At 39.4% G+C, this 15,238-nt stretch overlaps 1 protein-coding gene across 3 annotated transcripts in view; it reads right to left on the reverse strand.

Annotated features, from left to right (window-relative positions):
• Positions 1-6: 6 nt before the first annotated feature.
• LOC134674862 (multidrug resistance-associated protein 1) overlaps positions 7-15,238 on the reverse strand; it is a 56,949-nt gene continuing 41,717 nt past the window's right edge. For 2 of the 3 annotated variants that reach the window (XM_063533107.1, XM_063533048.1), the window contains exons 19-26: positions 12,960-13,183; positions 9,656-9,873; positions 8,935-9,133; positions 8,369-8,467; positions 7,459-7,661; positions 6,101-6,315; positions 5,253-5,419; positions 7-4,950 (exon numbers count right to left, since the gene is read on the reverse strand). In XM_063533107.1, the coding sequence (XP_063389177.1) occupies positions 4,756-4,950; positions 5,253-5,419; positions 6,101-6,315; positions 7,459-7,661; positions 8,369-8,467; positions 8,935-9,133; positions 9,656-9,873; positions 12,960-13,183 (1,520 nt within the window). In that variant the 3' untranslated portion in view covers positions 7-4,755. Of the gene's footprint in view, positions 4,951-5,252; positions 5,420-6,100; positions 6,316-7,458; positions 7,662-8,368; positions 8,468-8,934; positions 9,134-9,655; positions 9,874-11,769; positions 11,991-12,959; positions 13,184-15,238 lie in introns of all 3 variants that reach the window. The other variant, XM_063533159.1, reaches the window with a different exon arrangement.

Genomic DNA, 15,238 nt, shown 5'->3' on the forward strand with positions numbered 1-15,238 from the left:
ACAGAATTTATTACAAATAATTTTATTATAAAGGGAACCATTGTAATTCGACAGAAATTAATAATTACAACAATAATTATAAACTCAGTTTTATAAAAATGCCACGTCACTTAATAAAAAACATTTTTATATTTGTGTACCTACTTTTCTGTGCATTCAACATGAAAACCAAACTTACAATAATTATGGAACTAAATCTACAAAACGTTCAAGAAAGGAGTCCTCTGGCACCAAACTGACGCAAAATACTTCAAATTAAAACGTGAAAAACACACTTAAAATTAAGAAGGCAAGTTGATTGAGTAAATCTATGCACCTGTATCATTTTAGGTTGCGTCTTAAGCTGTTTTGGATCTGATCGTAATATTTTTTAAACTATAATTTAAAGTCGTTTTTGCAATAATACAAGGCATTATTATATACCAGGGGTTCCCAATCTCATTGGGCCTGCGGCGTACTTGCAAGTTTTAATTTTATCTCGGCGCCCTAACTAGGCTAGGCTATTCCACCCTTTGGAGTATGGTGGGCGCCGCGGCGCAGTTTGGGAACCCCTGATATACCATGAACTAAAACTTGGCAGTTTAGCAATAGTTCATAAAATGCCTTCAAACAAAAGACAATACAAATAGGTTAGTACTTATTTAAAAGTGGCAACTTAATATTGTAGAATATTATTTAGCAAGAAGATATCTACTTATTTTATAAAAATATCTTTCTCGAATGCAATTTAAGTACCTACTTATGAATTAGAAAGGCCAAGTACACATAGGTATACCACTAATAATGAAATCACTGTATTCTGTTTAATTAAAATGCCGTGCAACATACATCTCCTTACAAACTATCCTATACAATACTGTTGTATTTCTGTTCCACGCACGCGGAACTATGATGGTCGAGGATAAAGACCTGTGCAGATCGGCTGCATGTGCGCACAGGTGCACGTGCGTGTTCTAATAAACAGATTCTTATGAGAGACGACACGCGCACAGTACATCTACGCACACGCAGCCGGTATGCTCTGGCCTTAACCACAGACAACTAGACTGAGACGAGAATTCAATACGTCAAAGTACAATCGCCTGCGCTCGCTTAGGGCGATACTCGTTTGAACGCCTTGCAGGTAGCCAGGTAGCCGCCCGGTTGCAAGGGTTAAGGCATTTTTTTCTTCAGGAACACCGCGAGCGCAGGCGATTATATATATTTGCTACTTCTAAGTACCTACTACAGTATGTAACTGTACATTTAGAAGGAATAACAATGAAATTACTCATAATAATATATACGGTATCGAATCGCGGCTCTAGATTCTGTCAAAGCTAACTTTGCACCGACATAGACAGAACAAAGTAAGAGTGTCATTATAAACGTCAATATGAGACGTTCCACGGATAAAGATATCTTATGGAGATTGGTGCTTACGCTATTATTAATGACGCTTCAGTACTAATGCGGTGTACAACCGCCATAAGGTATCTTTGGAACCCGTGGAACGTCACATATTTTCACAGAAATTTTACATTATTGATGACATGACCACACTTTGTCATTACAAATTCTACGTCGGCTACCCCCTTAATACCGGTTATCTATTTTTCCTATTTTTTGTGGTGTGCGATATTTTTACTCGTCAAGTAACAATTCTCATACATCGCCACTAATTCTCACTTGTCTTGTCTAGTTTAGTTGTCTGTGGTATAACTATGTTTCCGACTGTAAGTACAGTCAAAGAATTTAATATCAGTACCATTTCGTACCTTGTCACATTGACAATCAATATGAAAGTCGCTATACCTCATACTATTGTCATTGTGACAAGATACGAAATGGTCCTGAAATTAAATTCCTTGGCCGTACACTCAGAATATTACATATATACACCTGGAGGCTCTACTAGATACATAAAATATTCATTCACTGGTTGCAAATCTCTGCTTAGCACTATTATCGTATAGTATTCTCTCTGAGGTATTGCTTCCCATGGCCTATATTATCTTGAACCTTCTGCATATTACAATGGAGTCCATACATGGACCTTTAACATATAACAACAAGTTATTTACTACATTTTTATACAAATTTTACAATACGTATATCTGCGAACAAGTTTCAATATAAAGTTAAAATGAAATTGGGTATATAATAAATGCCTAATTGTACAGTGTCTCTGTATTTATATTGTTATAACTAATAATAATTTGTTCAAAGCACTGTGCTTTTAAAACAATGTAAGTACACTTTAACACATATATTGTGACGGTATAAAATTAAGAATATTTATGTTAAGTATCCAAAATCACAATTTGAAATATTGCCTCACTAATTATTGCAATATTAAAAATATTAAAACTTAAATGTCTTTCAGATAATAAAGAAATTATATAGCTACCATACAACAATGAAAATTATTTTAATAGATCTTTTTTGTTTTATGTATATATTAACTAGGAAATAATAAATTCGAGACACTTTCATAAAAATCCTAACATTCTCAATTTAGAAGGCAGTGTGGGGGGAAAATATAACAACACAGATACTTAATAAGTTTTAAAATGTAATAAGGGGCCTCTACGTGTTGGATCTGTGTCCCCACGCAAGCCTATCAAAAAACCGGGATTATAGGCCCGTGATATCCAAGGAGTTTTAAAATGTAATAACTTCAAAACCTCATGTTCATAAAATTGAATATAAAATTACTGTAAAACGTATATGTTTTAACATGTCACAAATAAAAATGAAATTAATTGTTAAGTACTTATGTAATTTAAGTACTTATTATACATATTTACAATTTCAGTTTAAGGCTTCTTATGCATAATAAAATTCATAAGCGAACTGAAATTGCCCTTCCCTGGCGAAAAGGGTGACGTAAAAATACATCGCAGTTATAGATTCGTTTAGTAACCCTTTGCACCAGAGTAAATTATTATTATAATTTAATTATACTATTTTAATCATTTGTGACGTTACACGGATAAAGGTACCAAACGCCGTTATTAACGACGCTCCAATGATAATGCGCTGTTACGGACGTAAGCGCCGGCCGCCATAAGGCACGTTTATACGCGGAACGTCACATTTTAACACCAAATCGTCGTGCAATTTAGTATCGTTGGAGGGAACTGTATACCTACTATTATTTATACTGTTAACATAACGAAGTTTATCATTATGAATGCTTCATGGCTACGACATTCGAATTGTAACTACAGATGTTACAAACATCGTTTAAGTTTGTTGTTGTCCAAAGTTATTAATGTCACTGGAAAAAAATATTAACATTGATTTTTAAACTATGTATTATTGTTCACTGGATCTTTACCGCGACGTAACCAATAAATTCCTGCCTGTGTATAACGATTATGACCGAATTTTTAGTCATAATTAGCTGCATTTTTTTCGACAACCATTTATTCTGCTCTATCCAACACAATAGATTTTTGACCATCACACACATATGATATACATATCCAGCACTAGCACTAAGTTGCACTCCGACTGGGCGCTAGGGATCGTATCTGACAAGATACTGTAACGCAGGTACCACTAATAAAATTAAATACAGACGTATAGTTCGTTTTTTTTAGCATTAGAAAGAACTTCGTAGAAGTAAGCTTGTGGTTCCATATCCGGCACTTTTAGCGGTAATAATTTGAAATAAATTATATGTATTTGACCATGCTACATTAGATAATTCAATAATTATTAACAATTAAAGAGCCTGATAAAAACTGTATGCTTACTTCTGTGGAGTTCTTTCTAATGCTAAAAAAAACGAACTATAGTGCGTAATTATTTTCGATCGTATTTTCATGGAAACGCACGAACGCGTCTTGCTATTTCAGTCGGTCTCGGTACAAAAAGTACTGAGGCTGACTGAAGTAACATGACAAATACGAACGTTTCCGAGAAAATACGATGTAAACAATTATGCACTACATCTGTACCGTAGACGAGCGACAAATAGCATCGTGTATTGCTTTGCCGGGGCATTGAGATCTACGTCGATCTTTACATTGCATTTCTTGTGATGATAATACTATGATAGGATTAACCTTACACCCAAGGATAAACTGTACATACAGATGTAGTGCATAATAATTGTTTTCCATCGTATTTTCTCGGAAACGATCGTATTTTTCATGCTATTTCAGTCAACCTCAGTATTTTTTGAAATAGCAAGACACGTTCGTACGTTTCCGTGAAAATACGATGGAAAATAATTATGCACTAGATATGTACAAGTGTATGTTATGAGCGCTTTGGCCCAAAGGCCCTACAGATCACAAACTTAAATGGAGGATCATGGGAGATCGATTTCAACATATCTATCCTATGGTGCTGCTATATGTTGAAGTGTACTGCATAACAGTCTATTTTTGAACATACCTTCAACATATATATACTCTCGGCAAGCGATTTCTGGTGAAGTAAAACTGTAGAAAGCATTGACATATACCTATCTAAGGACGGGCACTAAGCATGGTGCTAGTTCAGCGGTGTCACTCACGAAGTCGAGCCCATCGTGCAGTCTAACGCAACTACTTGCGACCAATCGCGCGCGTGATGTGAACTCGTCAACCAATCGCGTTGTGGCGTTAGACTGCATGATTGGGACGAATTCCTGTTCGCGACACCTCTGTGCTGGCCCCATTCTTATTGCTCGTAAGGCCCGTTCTTAAATATATGTTAATGTTAGAAGGACCATAAGATGATGGATATTTGATATAGTTTGAATAGTTAGTAAAGTGTGGCCTAACTGACGAGGCCGGCGTCCTTGGCCATGCCGTAGAAGACGGAGTTCCTGTCCTGCAGCAGCTGGTCGGGCGGCGCGTACTCCACCAGCTGCCCCTTGTCCAGCACCATCACGCGCGTCGAGTCCATGATCGTGTTGAGCCGGTGCGCGATCGTCAGCACCGTGCACGACGCGAACTCCGAACGGATCGTTTTCTGAACAAACATTACAAATAGAAATAGAAATTTATTTGCTAGAAATGTGGTAGGTACAGAAATTTGGTGTTAACATGCAATTTTGCGAGTTCAGCACATTTCGCCAATAATCGAGGCATGCAAATTATGTTCTGTTTTAACCTATATAGGGAAATATTCATTACAAGAATAAGGCCCAGTTTCCCCTATGGGTTGGAAGGTCAGATGGCAGTCGCTTTCGCAGCAAGGCCCGCGCCAGGCAGACGAGCTGCCGCTGGGCCACGGGGAGTAGCTCACCTATACCACCTCTACCTCTACCTCACCTGTATGAGCTCGTCGGTCTCCAGGTCCACGGCCGCGGTGGCCTCGTCCAGGACCAGGAGCGGCGTCTTGCGCAGCAAGGCCCGCGCCAGGCAGACGAGCTGCCGCTGGCCCACGGAAAGGTTCTCACCGCCCTCGGATATCTCGTGGCGGAGGCCTGCTGATAGACCTACAGGCAAAAACAGTCATTTATAGTCTGCCAAACCAATTCATTTACAAAAAAAAACTATACTATGCCCATTTTTGGAGTTGTAATACTAAGGCCAAGAAGGGTATAAGGGAAAGTATGCCCAGTATAATTTTCTCGGCCTACGCTCCACAAACAAGACAAGCGAATTCTTTAGTTGTGTATTAAGTATATAATCTATGACAAGAAAGCGAATTGCAGTATTTTGATAAAAAGAGGTGTAGTCATGGTCGAGTGATGCCTAAAAGGAAGTATCATGTCCCAAATACGGTCGAGTTGCTGCGACTTCTTATCTTCACATGCTGTTACAGTAATCTACAACCTATTACTAACTACCTTGGACGAAGTTCTTGAGACGCGCGTACTGCAGTTAGTACCGTTCTTTGGTCTAGTACAGGCAGGGTCGCCATGTAATGCTTAGAAGACGATATTCTGTCTTATGTTAGTATTTTAGTACGATACTTACCAGTGGCGGCGCGTAAAACATATCCATAGGCAAGCCGGGGCTAATTTGGCTTACATATTTCCTTTACAACTCTGCTCAAACGTCCAAAAACAGGCAAGCCGGTGGGAATCGGCTTTTATGGACGTGCCGCCACTGATACTTACCTAATACTGTGATTGCTGTATTCCAGACCATTGTCATCGTGTTCAAATACAAACCTTGGACGAAGTTCTTGAGGTGAGCGTGCTCTAGCGACCGCCAGATGTCGTCGTCGGAGTAGGCGTCGAAGGGGTCCAGGTTCATGCGCAGCGTGCCCGAGAACAGCACGGGGTCCTGCGGGATGATGGTGATGCGCGAGCGCAGCTGGTGCAGCCCGATCGTCGAGATGTCGATGCCGTCGATTAGGATGCGCCCGCTTATGGCCTCTACGATTCTGTACGGATAAATGCACTTTTGTTTGTGTCGCTTAATTTCAAACTCGGGTAAATCCATTTATTTATTTATTTATTTAATCTTTATTGCACATAAGAAAACACACTGTACAAAAGGCGAACTTAATGGCATAAGGCATTCTCTACCAGTCAACCTTTGGGCAAAGCAGATGTAGGCGGTGCAAAAACATGTGGTATAGATGATACAATTAGGTACCTCATAGAACAGGATAGGTAGGTTATTAGGTAAATACATTCAACCCTCTCAGCAAATATCTACCCTATTACCTTTTCTTAATACCAAATTCGCTTTTTCTGACAGATAGATTTACCCAAGTATGAAGTTAAGCGACTATTTATTTGTGAGGACCGACCAAGAATTTAAGTTTACATTCTGAGAAAGAATTGGAATCAGATAAGTTGGAAATATTATACCTGACAACACCATAGTTCTTGTGAAATCGAAAGTGTTTTGTATTTACATGGTTGCAAGTTTCTATCGTACAGGATGGTGTTTTATAAAGCTATTAGTTCACTGTTTTGTCTTTCTTTCAAACAAACATTTATATTGTCAAAGAGAATTGATTGTAATAGAGAGGTAAAGTCTAAGAAAAAAACGCGCCCCTTAGTTTGCCATCTAAAACAGATGGCGTTGTACTGCGTCATATGTTTAGCGGTCACTGGATTGTTACCGCAATATTTATGGAGCTGTACAGCGCTATCTCGTTTACCTGTCAAATTCGAAGCACGAAATTATCTTAGATGTTGTTTGTACCGTCGGGCCTACGGTCGCGAGGTTTGCTTTTAATACACTTTGACCTTTGATTCCTATCCGATCTCAGTTCTCTCGTAGGGGACTCCGATACAGTATGTGGCTTTAATTCCAGGGCTTGATTTTACTCGTTAAACTGAGCTACTTCTACTATGGGACCAACCCTAAAATCGGGGAAAGTTTTTGGCTTTTCCATAGAAAACGTCAACATCTGATCAGCCAAAATGTATGAAAAAGTAAAAAAAAATTTCGGGATTTCGGGGTCGGTGCCATAATAAAAGTAGCTCAATTTAGAGAGTAGAATCGGGCCCTGGATTTAAAGCCCGATGGTCAGTAACAGTCTGTATATTTCCTGAGACGAGCGGGTAAGTACCTGAAGAGGCCGAGCGTGAGCGTGGACTTGCCGGCGCCTGTTCTCCCCACGATGCCCAGCTTGTCCCTCGGCGCGACGGCGCAGGTGACGCCGCGCAGCGCGGGCTCGCCGGCGCGGTAGCCGAGCGTGAGCCCCTCCAGCTGCAGCGCGCCCGTCTCCGGCCACGTCGAGCCCGGCCCCTTCTCCACCGTCCACACCGCTTCCTGTTACGACACACGTAATCAATCGAAGCATTTATTTTCAGGCAACTAAGGCCCACAAATACATGCCTTACACACTAACATATATACAATAATAAAAATCTTAAATACTAAAAAAATATTTTCGGGACGCAGTTTTCTATTGCGGCGTCACCTGCTCTGGTGTAAGATTCGGCAGTTTTCCACGGAACCGCCGAAATATCATATAATGAGTGTATGAAGCGATTATACATTCGAGCGAGGCGTGCAACGGGGAGGGCGGGTATACGGCGTGTATATTAAGCAAACACGAACGTATGTGGTATGTGAGCGGCCAGAGCGCAACCCACATCTATCAATCAAAAAGCTCCACCGATGGCCCGCTACAATCTCGCCACTCAGGTCGTACGATGTCTTGCGCAACGCAAGCACGCTGCACTCCGTATTACTTCATGCAACCGCGCATATAAATAACTTTTCGCAGAGGCATCTTTTCTTTCGTTCACCAAATCTCCTAATTCATCTCGTAGATGTTTATCCCTAACCCTTTGATTCGCAGAATAACACTTGTTGAGAAATGAATGATAATGGCAAAGTCTTAGAAAGCAAATCAATTGTTACATAGGTAAACTATAAAGAATAATTATATAAATTAAAGTAATTGGGTTTCAATAACTAAAAGTCAAAAGTTCAAAACGAAATAATCTCGAAGAGACAAAAAAGAGTCAAACCTGCTGCGTTTCAGCGTATTCCTTTATCCTTTCTACTGCGACGATATTCGTTTCCACTTCAGATGTCATCCTCACCAACCAGTTAAGAGTTTGAGTGATCTGTGAATAAAACATTTAACATCATTTATACTGACTACCGAGTATACCGAGTAGTGTAACAGGTGTGTCAATGAGTTTATACAAATGTATAATTTAGTAAACATTTATGTATATTTGAAAAAAGTTCAACACAAATATTGATACAAAAATATCCAAATACCAAGTTTGAGTAGTAAATAACATTGAAGATTATTTGTCGGCGGCGGCGTGGCAAAGAGGCTCGGCTGCGGCGGCGCGCCGATGCGGCGCACACGTCTAATGAGATTGGTGCATCACAGATGATCATTGATCAGGTCAGTTACAGCTGACCCGTTGTGAGTTTTTAGTACTTTCATGTCGTGCCATCAGACCATATCAAGGTTATCAAGCTATGGGCATCTGCATATTTTGCCTGTTGCTGTTGTAAAAACAGCAGGGCGCAGAAGATGATAAGGTTGCCGATCATCTCGAGCCAGCTCCTGTGGTACCTGCAGAGCGTAGCTGACGGAGAGGCCGACGACGCCAGGGTCGACGTCCTCCCTGCCGAGCACGGCGAACAGCGCGGCGCAGAAGATGATGAGGTTGCCGATCATCTCGAGCCGCACCGCAAGCCAGCGGTTGGCGATGCAGCTCGGGTAGTAGCAGGACTGGTTGTGGTCGACGCCGCGTTCCGACTCCTCCTCGAATCTAAATGAAAACAAGACGCAAGTTAGGATTAAATATAAACTTGTGGTAAGTACACTGCGAGTCGGTGACTGCAGTGTGCTAGAGATCGCTCCCGGTGGCGGAAAAATACAGTCAGCGACAAAAGCCACCAAAAACTTGTTTGTTGTTTTCTACCATGTGGAAATAAATCCTTACCTTTGCGTGATTCCATGAGCGCCTAGTGATCGCCCCCGCAATACTCTCTCCAAAGTGCGAGACACGGAATCAGGTATGGTCGCTGACAAGTAGAACCTTTGTATCATTTGTATGTACTCAAAAGCAAGGGCGAATGATTAAGTTTCTCACCTCTGCGTGACTCCATAAGCGCGTATAGTGGTCGCGCACGTAATACTCTCACTGAAGTGCGATATAGGTGACCGCGACACGGTTTCAAGTCGCTTCAGCCATCACGCCGTCGCGTAGCCTTTGCATCACGTCGCCGTTGCGCCGTCGCGTAGGCTTTGGATCTCGTCGACAAATTTAAACCAACGATAAGTTCCTTACCTCTGCGTGACTCCATAAGCGCGTATAGTGGTCGCGCCCGTAATGCTCTCACCGAAGTGCGAGTATATCGGCGACCGCGACACGGATTCTAGTCGCTTCAGCTGCCGCGACGTAGCCACGTAGAACCTCTGAATGACGTAGTACAGGACGCCCACGGGAATGATAACGACCAAGAAGATGGGCGTGGATACGCTGATGACGAATAACGTTCCAAGGACCTGGTTTAAAAGTATGATTAGCGGTTGTTTTAAGTGTCACTTAGAAAAAGTAACCGATAGTGTAAACTGGAAGACCAGGCTTCGTAGACAACATGCCAATCGCTAACGCTCCGCATCGAATGAAACGTAACTGTCACGGTCACAATATGGAAGTCACACAAAGCGATTCGATGACGAAGCGCAAGCGAATGTCATTTTGGTTAGGCCGACTAGTCCCTAATCAGCGACTAAATTATGCATATCTATTATTAACATCTAAATCTAAAAGAACATTTCTAGCCGCTGGTTGGTAAGCTTAACTGAACCTGATTTTGGAAGCTGACTGATTTGGAGGAGTTTCTAACTTTAGGTGGTTACCATTAACAGTAGGGTCGTTTTAAGTAAAATTGGGAGAGTTGGGAATGTTCAAATGCCTTAGGTATCTGCATAGCACTGTGCATAGCAAGGGTGAATATACATCAAAATGTGTTAAAACATTTTCCATAATGTCAACATCTAGAGAGGATAATGGGGACTACGTTTGTATGGAGAAGCGGCAGAAGTGTATCCTCTTAACAGTTAGTTTTCTGTGATATATCTATCACCAGTTATCTCGCAAACCCATTGACAATATTGGTTTGCGGTTATCCATGAAGAAAGAAACCAAAATATATTTTTGGTATGATGAAATGTCAGTGCGTTGATACTAGTAAGTATTATTTATAGCATCAATCTATATATAAACAATTATACTTCATAGTTAGTGAGGAAATTGGGATCAGTTTATAAAATGTCCCCATATTAACTTAAAGCTTTGAATATATTAGCAACATTAGTGAAAGGCGACAGCGGGCTTCGTGTCGTGGTCGTGCAATCTAGACGCCCCCCCCCCCTCACTCCCCTAACCCTTTTACTGACGCGTGCGATACAATCCAATATCAACATTCGTGCATTCCGATAGGGTTCAAGTCGACGCGCCGTAGACGATAAGTGTGACGTTCAACGGGTTAAAATTGCTTGGCATTGACACATTGTGCTGTGGGGTATTTTAGCACAAGTTCCCATAAACAAACATAAATAAAATAACAAGAAGCGAACATAACAAACATCGTCCATCCATCCACCATTTGTATAAGAATAAACATATCCCTGAGATATATGTATGTATTATACGCATATAATCTGCGGTTTTCCGAGATAACAATAAAGACATATTAATAAATAACATTTTCTTAGATACTTTGTCTATCATTCGAACTGTTTTACATTGACATAATGAGTTTATCTCAAAACTGACTATGCTTCAAAACAATATAATGGTATTATTAAACAAATATATAATTATTCAAACAAAAAAATGACCAGCGCTAAAAAAGTACTGACGGTAACAATCTATTTTACAAACGAGCAAAGTTGTTAATTAAATCCCTTCATCATCATCATCTCAGCCATAAGACGTCCACTGCTGAACATAGGCCTCCCCCTTTTTTGGGGGGTGAATGCCATAATCGCCACGCTTGGCAGGCGGGTTGGCGATCGCAGTCGAGTACTTACACCGAATTTGAGGGACGCTGCTGCCCGTCCACCGGTGGTTAAATCCCTTATATTAATTTAAACGTGACTATTATATCCACGAGCAAGATTTTTTTATTTTTTATATATTTATTTGTTACATACAAGTAACGCGCCCGACCCTTTGCCTTTCCGTACCATTTCACTAATTGTATACATTATTATCATAGCACGGAAAGACAATGAGTGCGGTCACGAAGCTACTTATACATTTTGTAGTTTATAATATAACATTATAAATAATTGAATAAACGTTACGCATGTTTTTAATCAATAAAATAAAATAATATCATCACCGTACACGGTATGTCTACACCCAAAAGCGGAGGTAAATGTAAAGTTTACCTCAAACATGCAATACAAAACGTCGGTGGTCTCCATCGGTAGCGACTGGTCCACCACGTCGACATCTTTCGAGAACCGCGCGAGGATCCTGCCCAGCGGGGTCACCTCGAAGAATTGCAACGGGGCCTTTAGCACATTGTCCAACAAGCTCCCGTGCACGAACATGGCCGCCTTCAGGCACGCCAACGACGGTATCAAATCCGTGAAAAACGAGGTGAAGGCTGTAACAATCATTCACGCTTAAACCTTTCCCTACACGGCCTAACGATAATGAATACATTATTTACTTCGGGTGAGCGTATGGAGTGCAAGGGGAGGCGTGACATCTATATGCATTACTGCATGCTCTACGTCTACCACTGAAGCCAAGGCTAATAAGGCGGCACTACGGTTTTAAAGGAAAGAGCGTTGGAAAAAGGATACGCACCTAAATAAAAACGCGTTTAAAGAAAATTGAAGTCCTATTTTGTATACATTGTATAAACTGATCCCAATATAATTCCACGATTTTAACCAGTATTTACGCATATTGAGTGATAAATGATAATATTTTAGTACTACAACTTCAATTATTCTGGTTTCCGTCCAAGGACTATTTGTCATCGCAGACCACAATAGGGATGATGAGTCCAGAAGTACTTTAATATAAAATGCTATAAACAAATCGTTTTTCAAGGATTGTGTAGAAAAATCTATCACTTTCTTAAACGTGGTTTAACTTTTATTTATGATTTGTCTCTGTAATCAAGACATTGTTATTGTAAAAAGTGAAAAATTTACGCTTTGTTTTATGTCTTTTGTTATTATTTTACAGTTATAGTTAAATTCACGAATTAATAATGTTTGTATGTGCGTAGTTTCTAGTGCAATTTGTGTCCATCATCAGGATCGACTGCTACCAAGACTGCGTCGCACTTACCGCTTACGAATGTCACATTTAGACACTAGTATCGGTATCAACATTCGCCGGAAGAGAAAAGTTGAAGCCGTTTAATAATACGCCTGTAAGTTGTAATAAATGCAGAGGCCCCGCTTGTTTAACAGGTTACAGTAGATTATTTAAAAGCCACCTAAAAAGGTGGTGTACCTAAATAGTACACCTTAAAATTAACTTTTCTTTATCATAAAGTAAGAACAGCATCATCATCCCTATCGCGCGGGTTCGCGACATAACCGTCAGACGGCAGTACCGCAAAGAAGCATGATGTCCACCCTCGCAGCGTCATGGGCAGCACGTTGTCGAGCACGTCCACGTCCTTGCTGAACCGGTTGAGCACGCGGCCTGTGGGCGTGCAGTCGAAGAAGCCGATGGTGGGCGCGCGCAGCACGCCGGCGAGGAGCCCGCAGTGCAGCGCGCGCGCCGCCGCCAGCGTGCCCAGGTACAGCGCCAGCGAGGACACCGACACCGACATCACTGCCCAACAACCAGCGTTCTAGAGGCCCCCAGTTACGATACGGGCCGCTTGTCGACTTATTAGGTACCTTACAGGCCCGGGAGCAACCTCTATACGGGGCACTTATCAGTTTATTAGAGTCTAAAGTTGCGTACGTTGGAGCTAGTCTGTGTTTAACCTGTGACACTCTATTAACTAATTCCCAGCAATCAATTTATACACATTTCGAGAAGAATATAATTAACATTAAGTTGCAGCTGGCGACCGGAACTGATCCGGCCCGACTTAAGTTAGCGTATAAAATCTCGACCTTGGTTATTAGTTAAGTGATTTTTTTTTTCTATACGAAACTATGAAAGTTAACGACACCTTTGATGGTAAGAAAAAGGGTAAATTCTGTAGATAAAGATCACTAGGTAATTCAACACCAGCCTATTAACTTTTGATTTGCTCTCACAAATGTTCTAAAAATCTTATTATAATAAAGTTTCAAATTTCGTAAAAGCACAAAATGTTATACGTATGTCATCTTTTACAAATGTTAGCACAATAAATGACGAATGATGTAATTGAATAGTTTTTTCAATATACTCGTGGCTCAAAAAATACGTGTATAAAACTAGAACAATTTTAATTTTGTGTTTGTGTTTTGTAGATTTAAAATTTGTAGAATTGTAGATACATGTGTATTGTGTATGTTTTTTTACACAGTTACACAAAGCGGGCCCTAAAAAGTTGAGCAGAATCTTCTTGGGATATCTCCAGTTGGTTCTCAAAATCTAGTTGACTCCAAGAAAGAAATACTTACAGTCTTAAGAATATGTTACATATTTACTGTAAATGTGCATTTAACTAAAAATTAATTAAGTTCTGCTCGACCCAATAATTTTTGTATGTTATTTTCTATGTAATTAACTAGGATCCTATTTTTTATTAAATATACACTACATTGTTCTACTGGTTTGAATTTTCCTTCACATAATTTTACTAGTAATCATAATATAAATAACTATAATAATTATAAAAAAAAATGGAAGAGAGTAAATTTAGAAAGCAGTTGGTAGAAATATTCGCTATAGAAGATATTATCATGCAGTTCATATAAAAGTAGACATTGAAAAGGCTTGTAATAAAGAAAAAAGAAAAGATACTAAAGAGGTAGACCTTACTATTCAACCTTTTTTGTGTTTGCATGCACATTGAGGTATATGATGTGACCGCAGATCAGTGAATGAATTTTATCATGCATTGTCTCATTACCTAAGTACCTACACATGGGAGTTAAATAAGCCCATAAAAATAAAATGGTAGAATAGAAAATGTTTTTCTAGAAGACGTTATTATATCACGAAGATGCGAGGTAAAGAATGTATTCATTATTTTGAATTAATAAATTTAGTACATATTATTACATCATAAAATGAGAAGAATTTAGTTACATATAAGTATATGACGCCAATATTGTCCCAATGAATGTAAGAAAATTTAGATCGGTAGTTAAATAGCTCATTATTTACAAAACATGAAGTTGATAGTTAGAAAGAAGTATTAGAAGTAATGATACCTAATATGTTAGTAAACTAGAAACTAGGTTACTGATTAAGTTTATAGATAATGATATTTTCGTGTATAGTATATAGTATAGTAAAAGTAAGTTAGTCAATTTGTCATTTGCTTTTATGAGAAATAATTATTTATTTTGATTAAAAATTAGTAAAAAGCTTTGTATTAAAAATGTAGTGTTAAACATCAAATATTACAACCACGTATATGACAAGCTAGCTTTCTATTCTAACCCATCTGTTCAACAAAAAAAAATACAATAAATAGAGGGCTGGCCACTATTTTGACGGCGATCTGGGGCAAATTTTTTATCTATAGAGTTTTAAGTTTTATTATGTTTGTTTATTTCTTTCTTTGTTTTTATCAGTAAAATATAAAATAAAAATGAGTTCTGCAGCATAAAATAAATAATAAGTTTTGAATTGTAAGTTTCATCAGCATGTCTTATCAAAGAAAGAAAAGTAGTGTCCCACCCTGAAATATAAAAACCCCTTAAAAATAAAGGCTAAAAC

This window comes from Cydia fagiglandana, chromosome 1 (assembly GCF_963556715.1).
Source record: "Cydia fagiglandana chromosome 1, ilCydFagi1.1, whole genome shotgun sequence".
Lineage (NCBI taxonomy): Eukaryota > Metazoa > Arthropoda > Insecta > Lepidoptera > Tortricidae > Cydia > Cydia fagiglandana.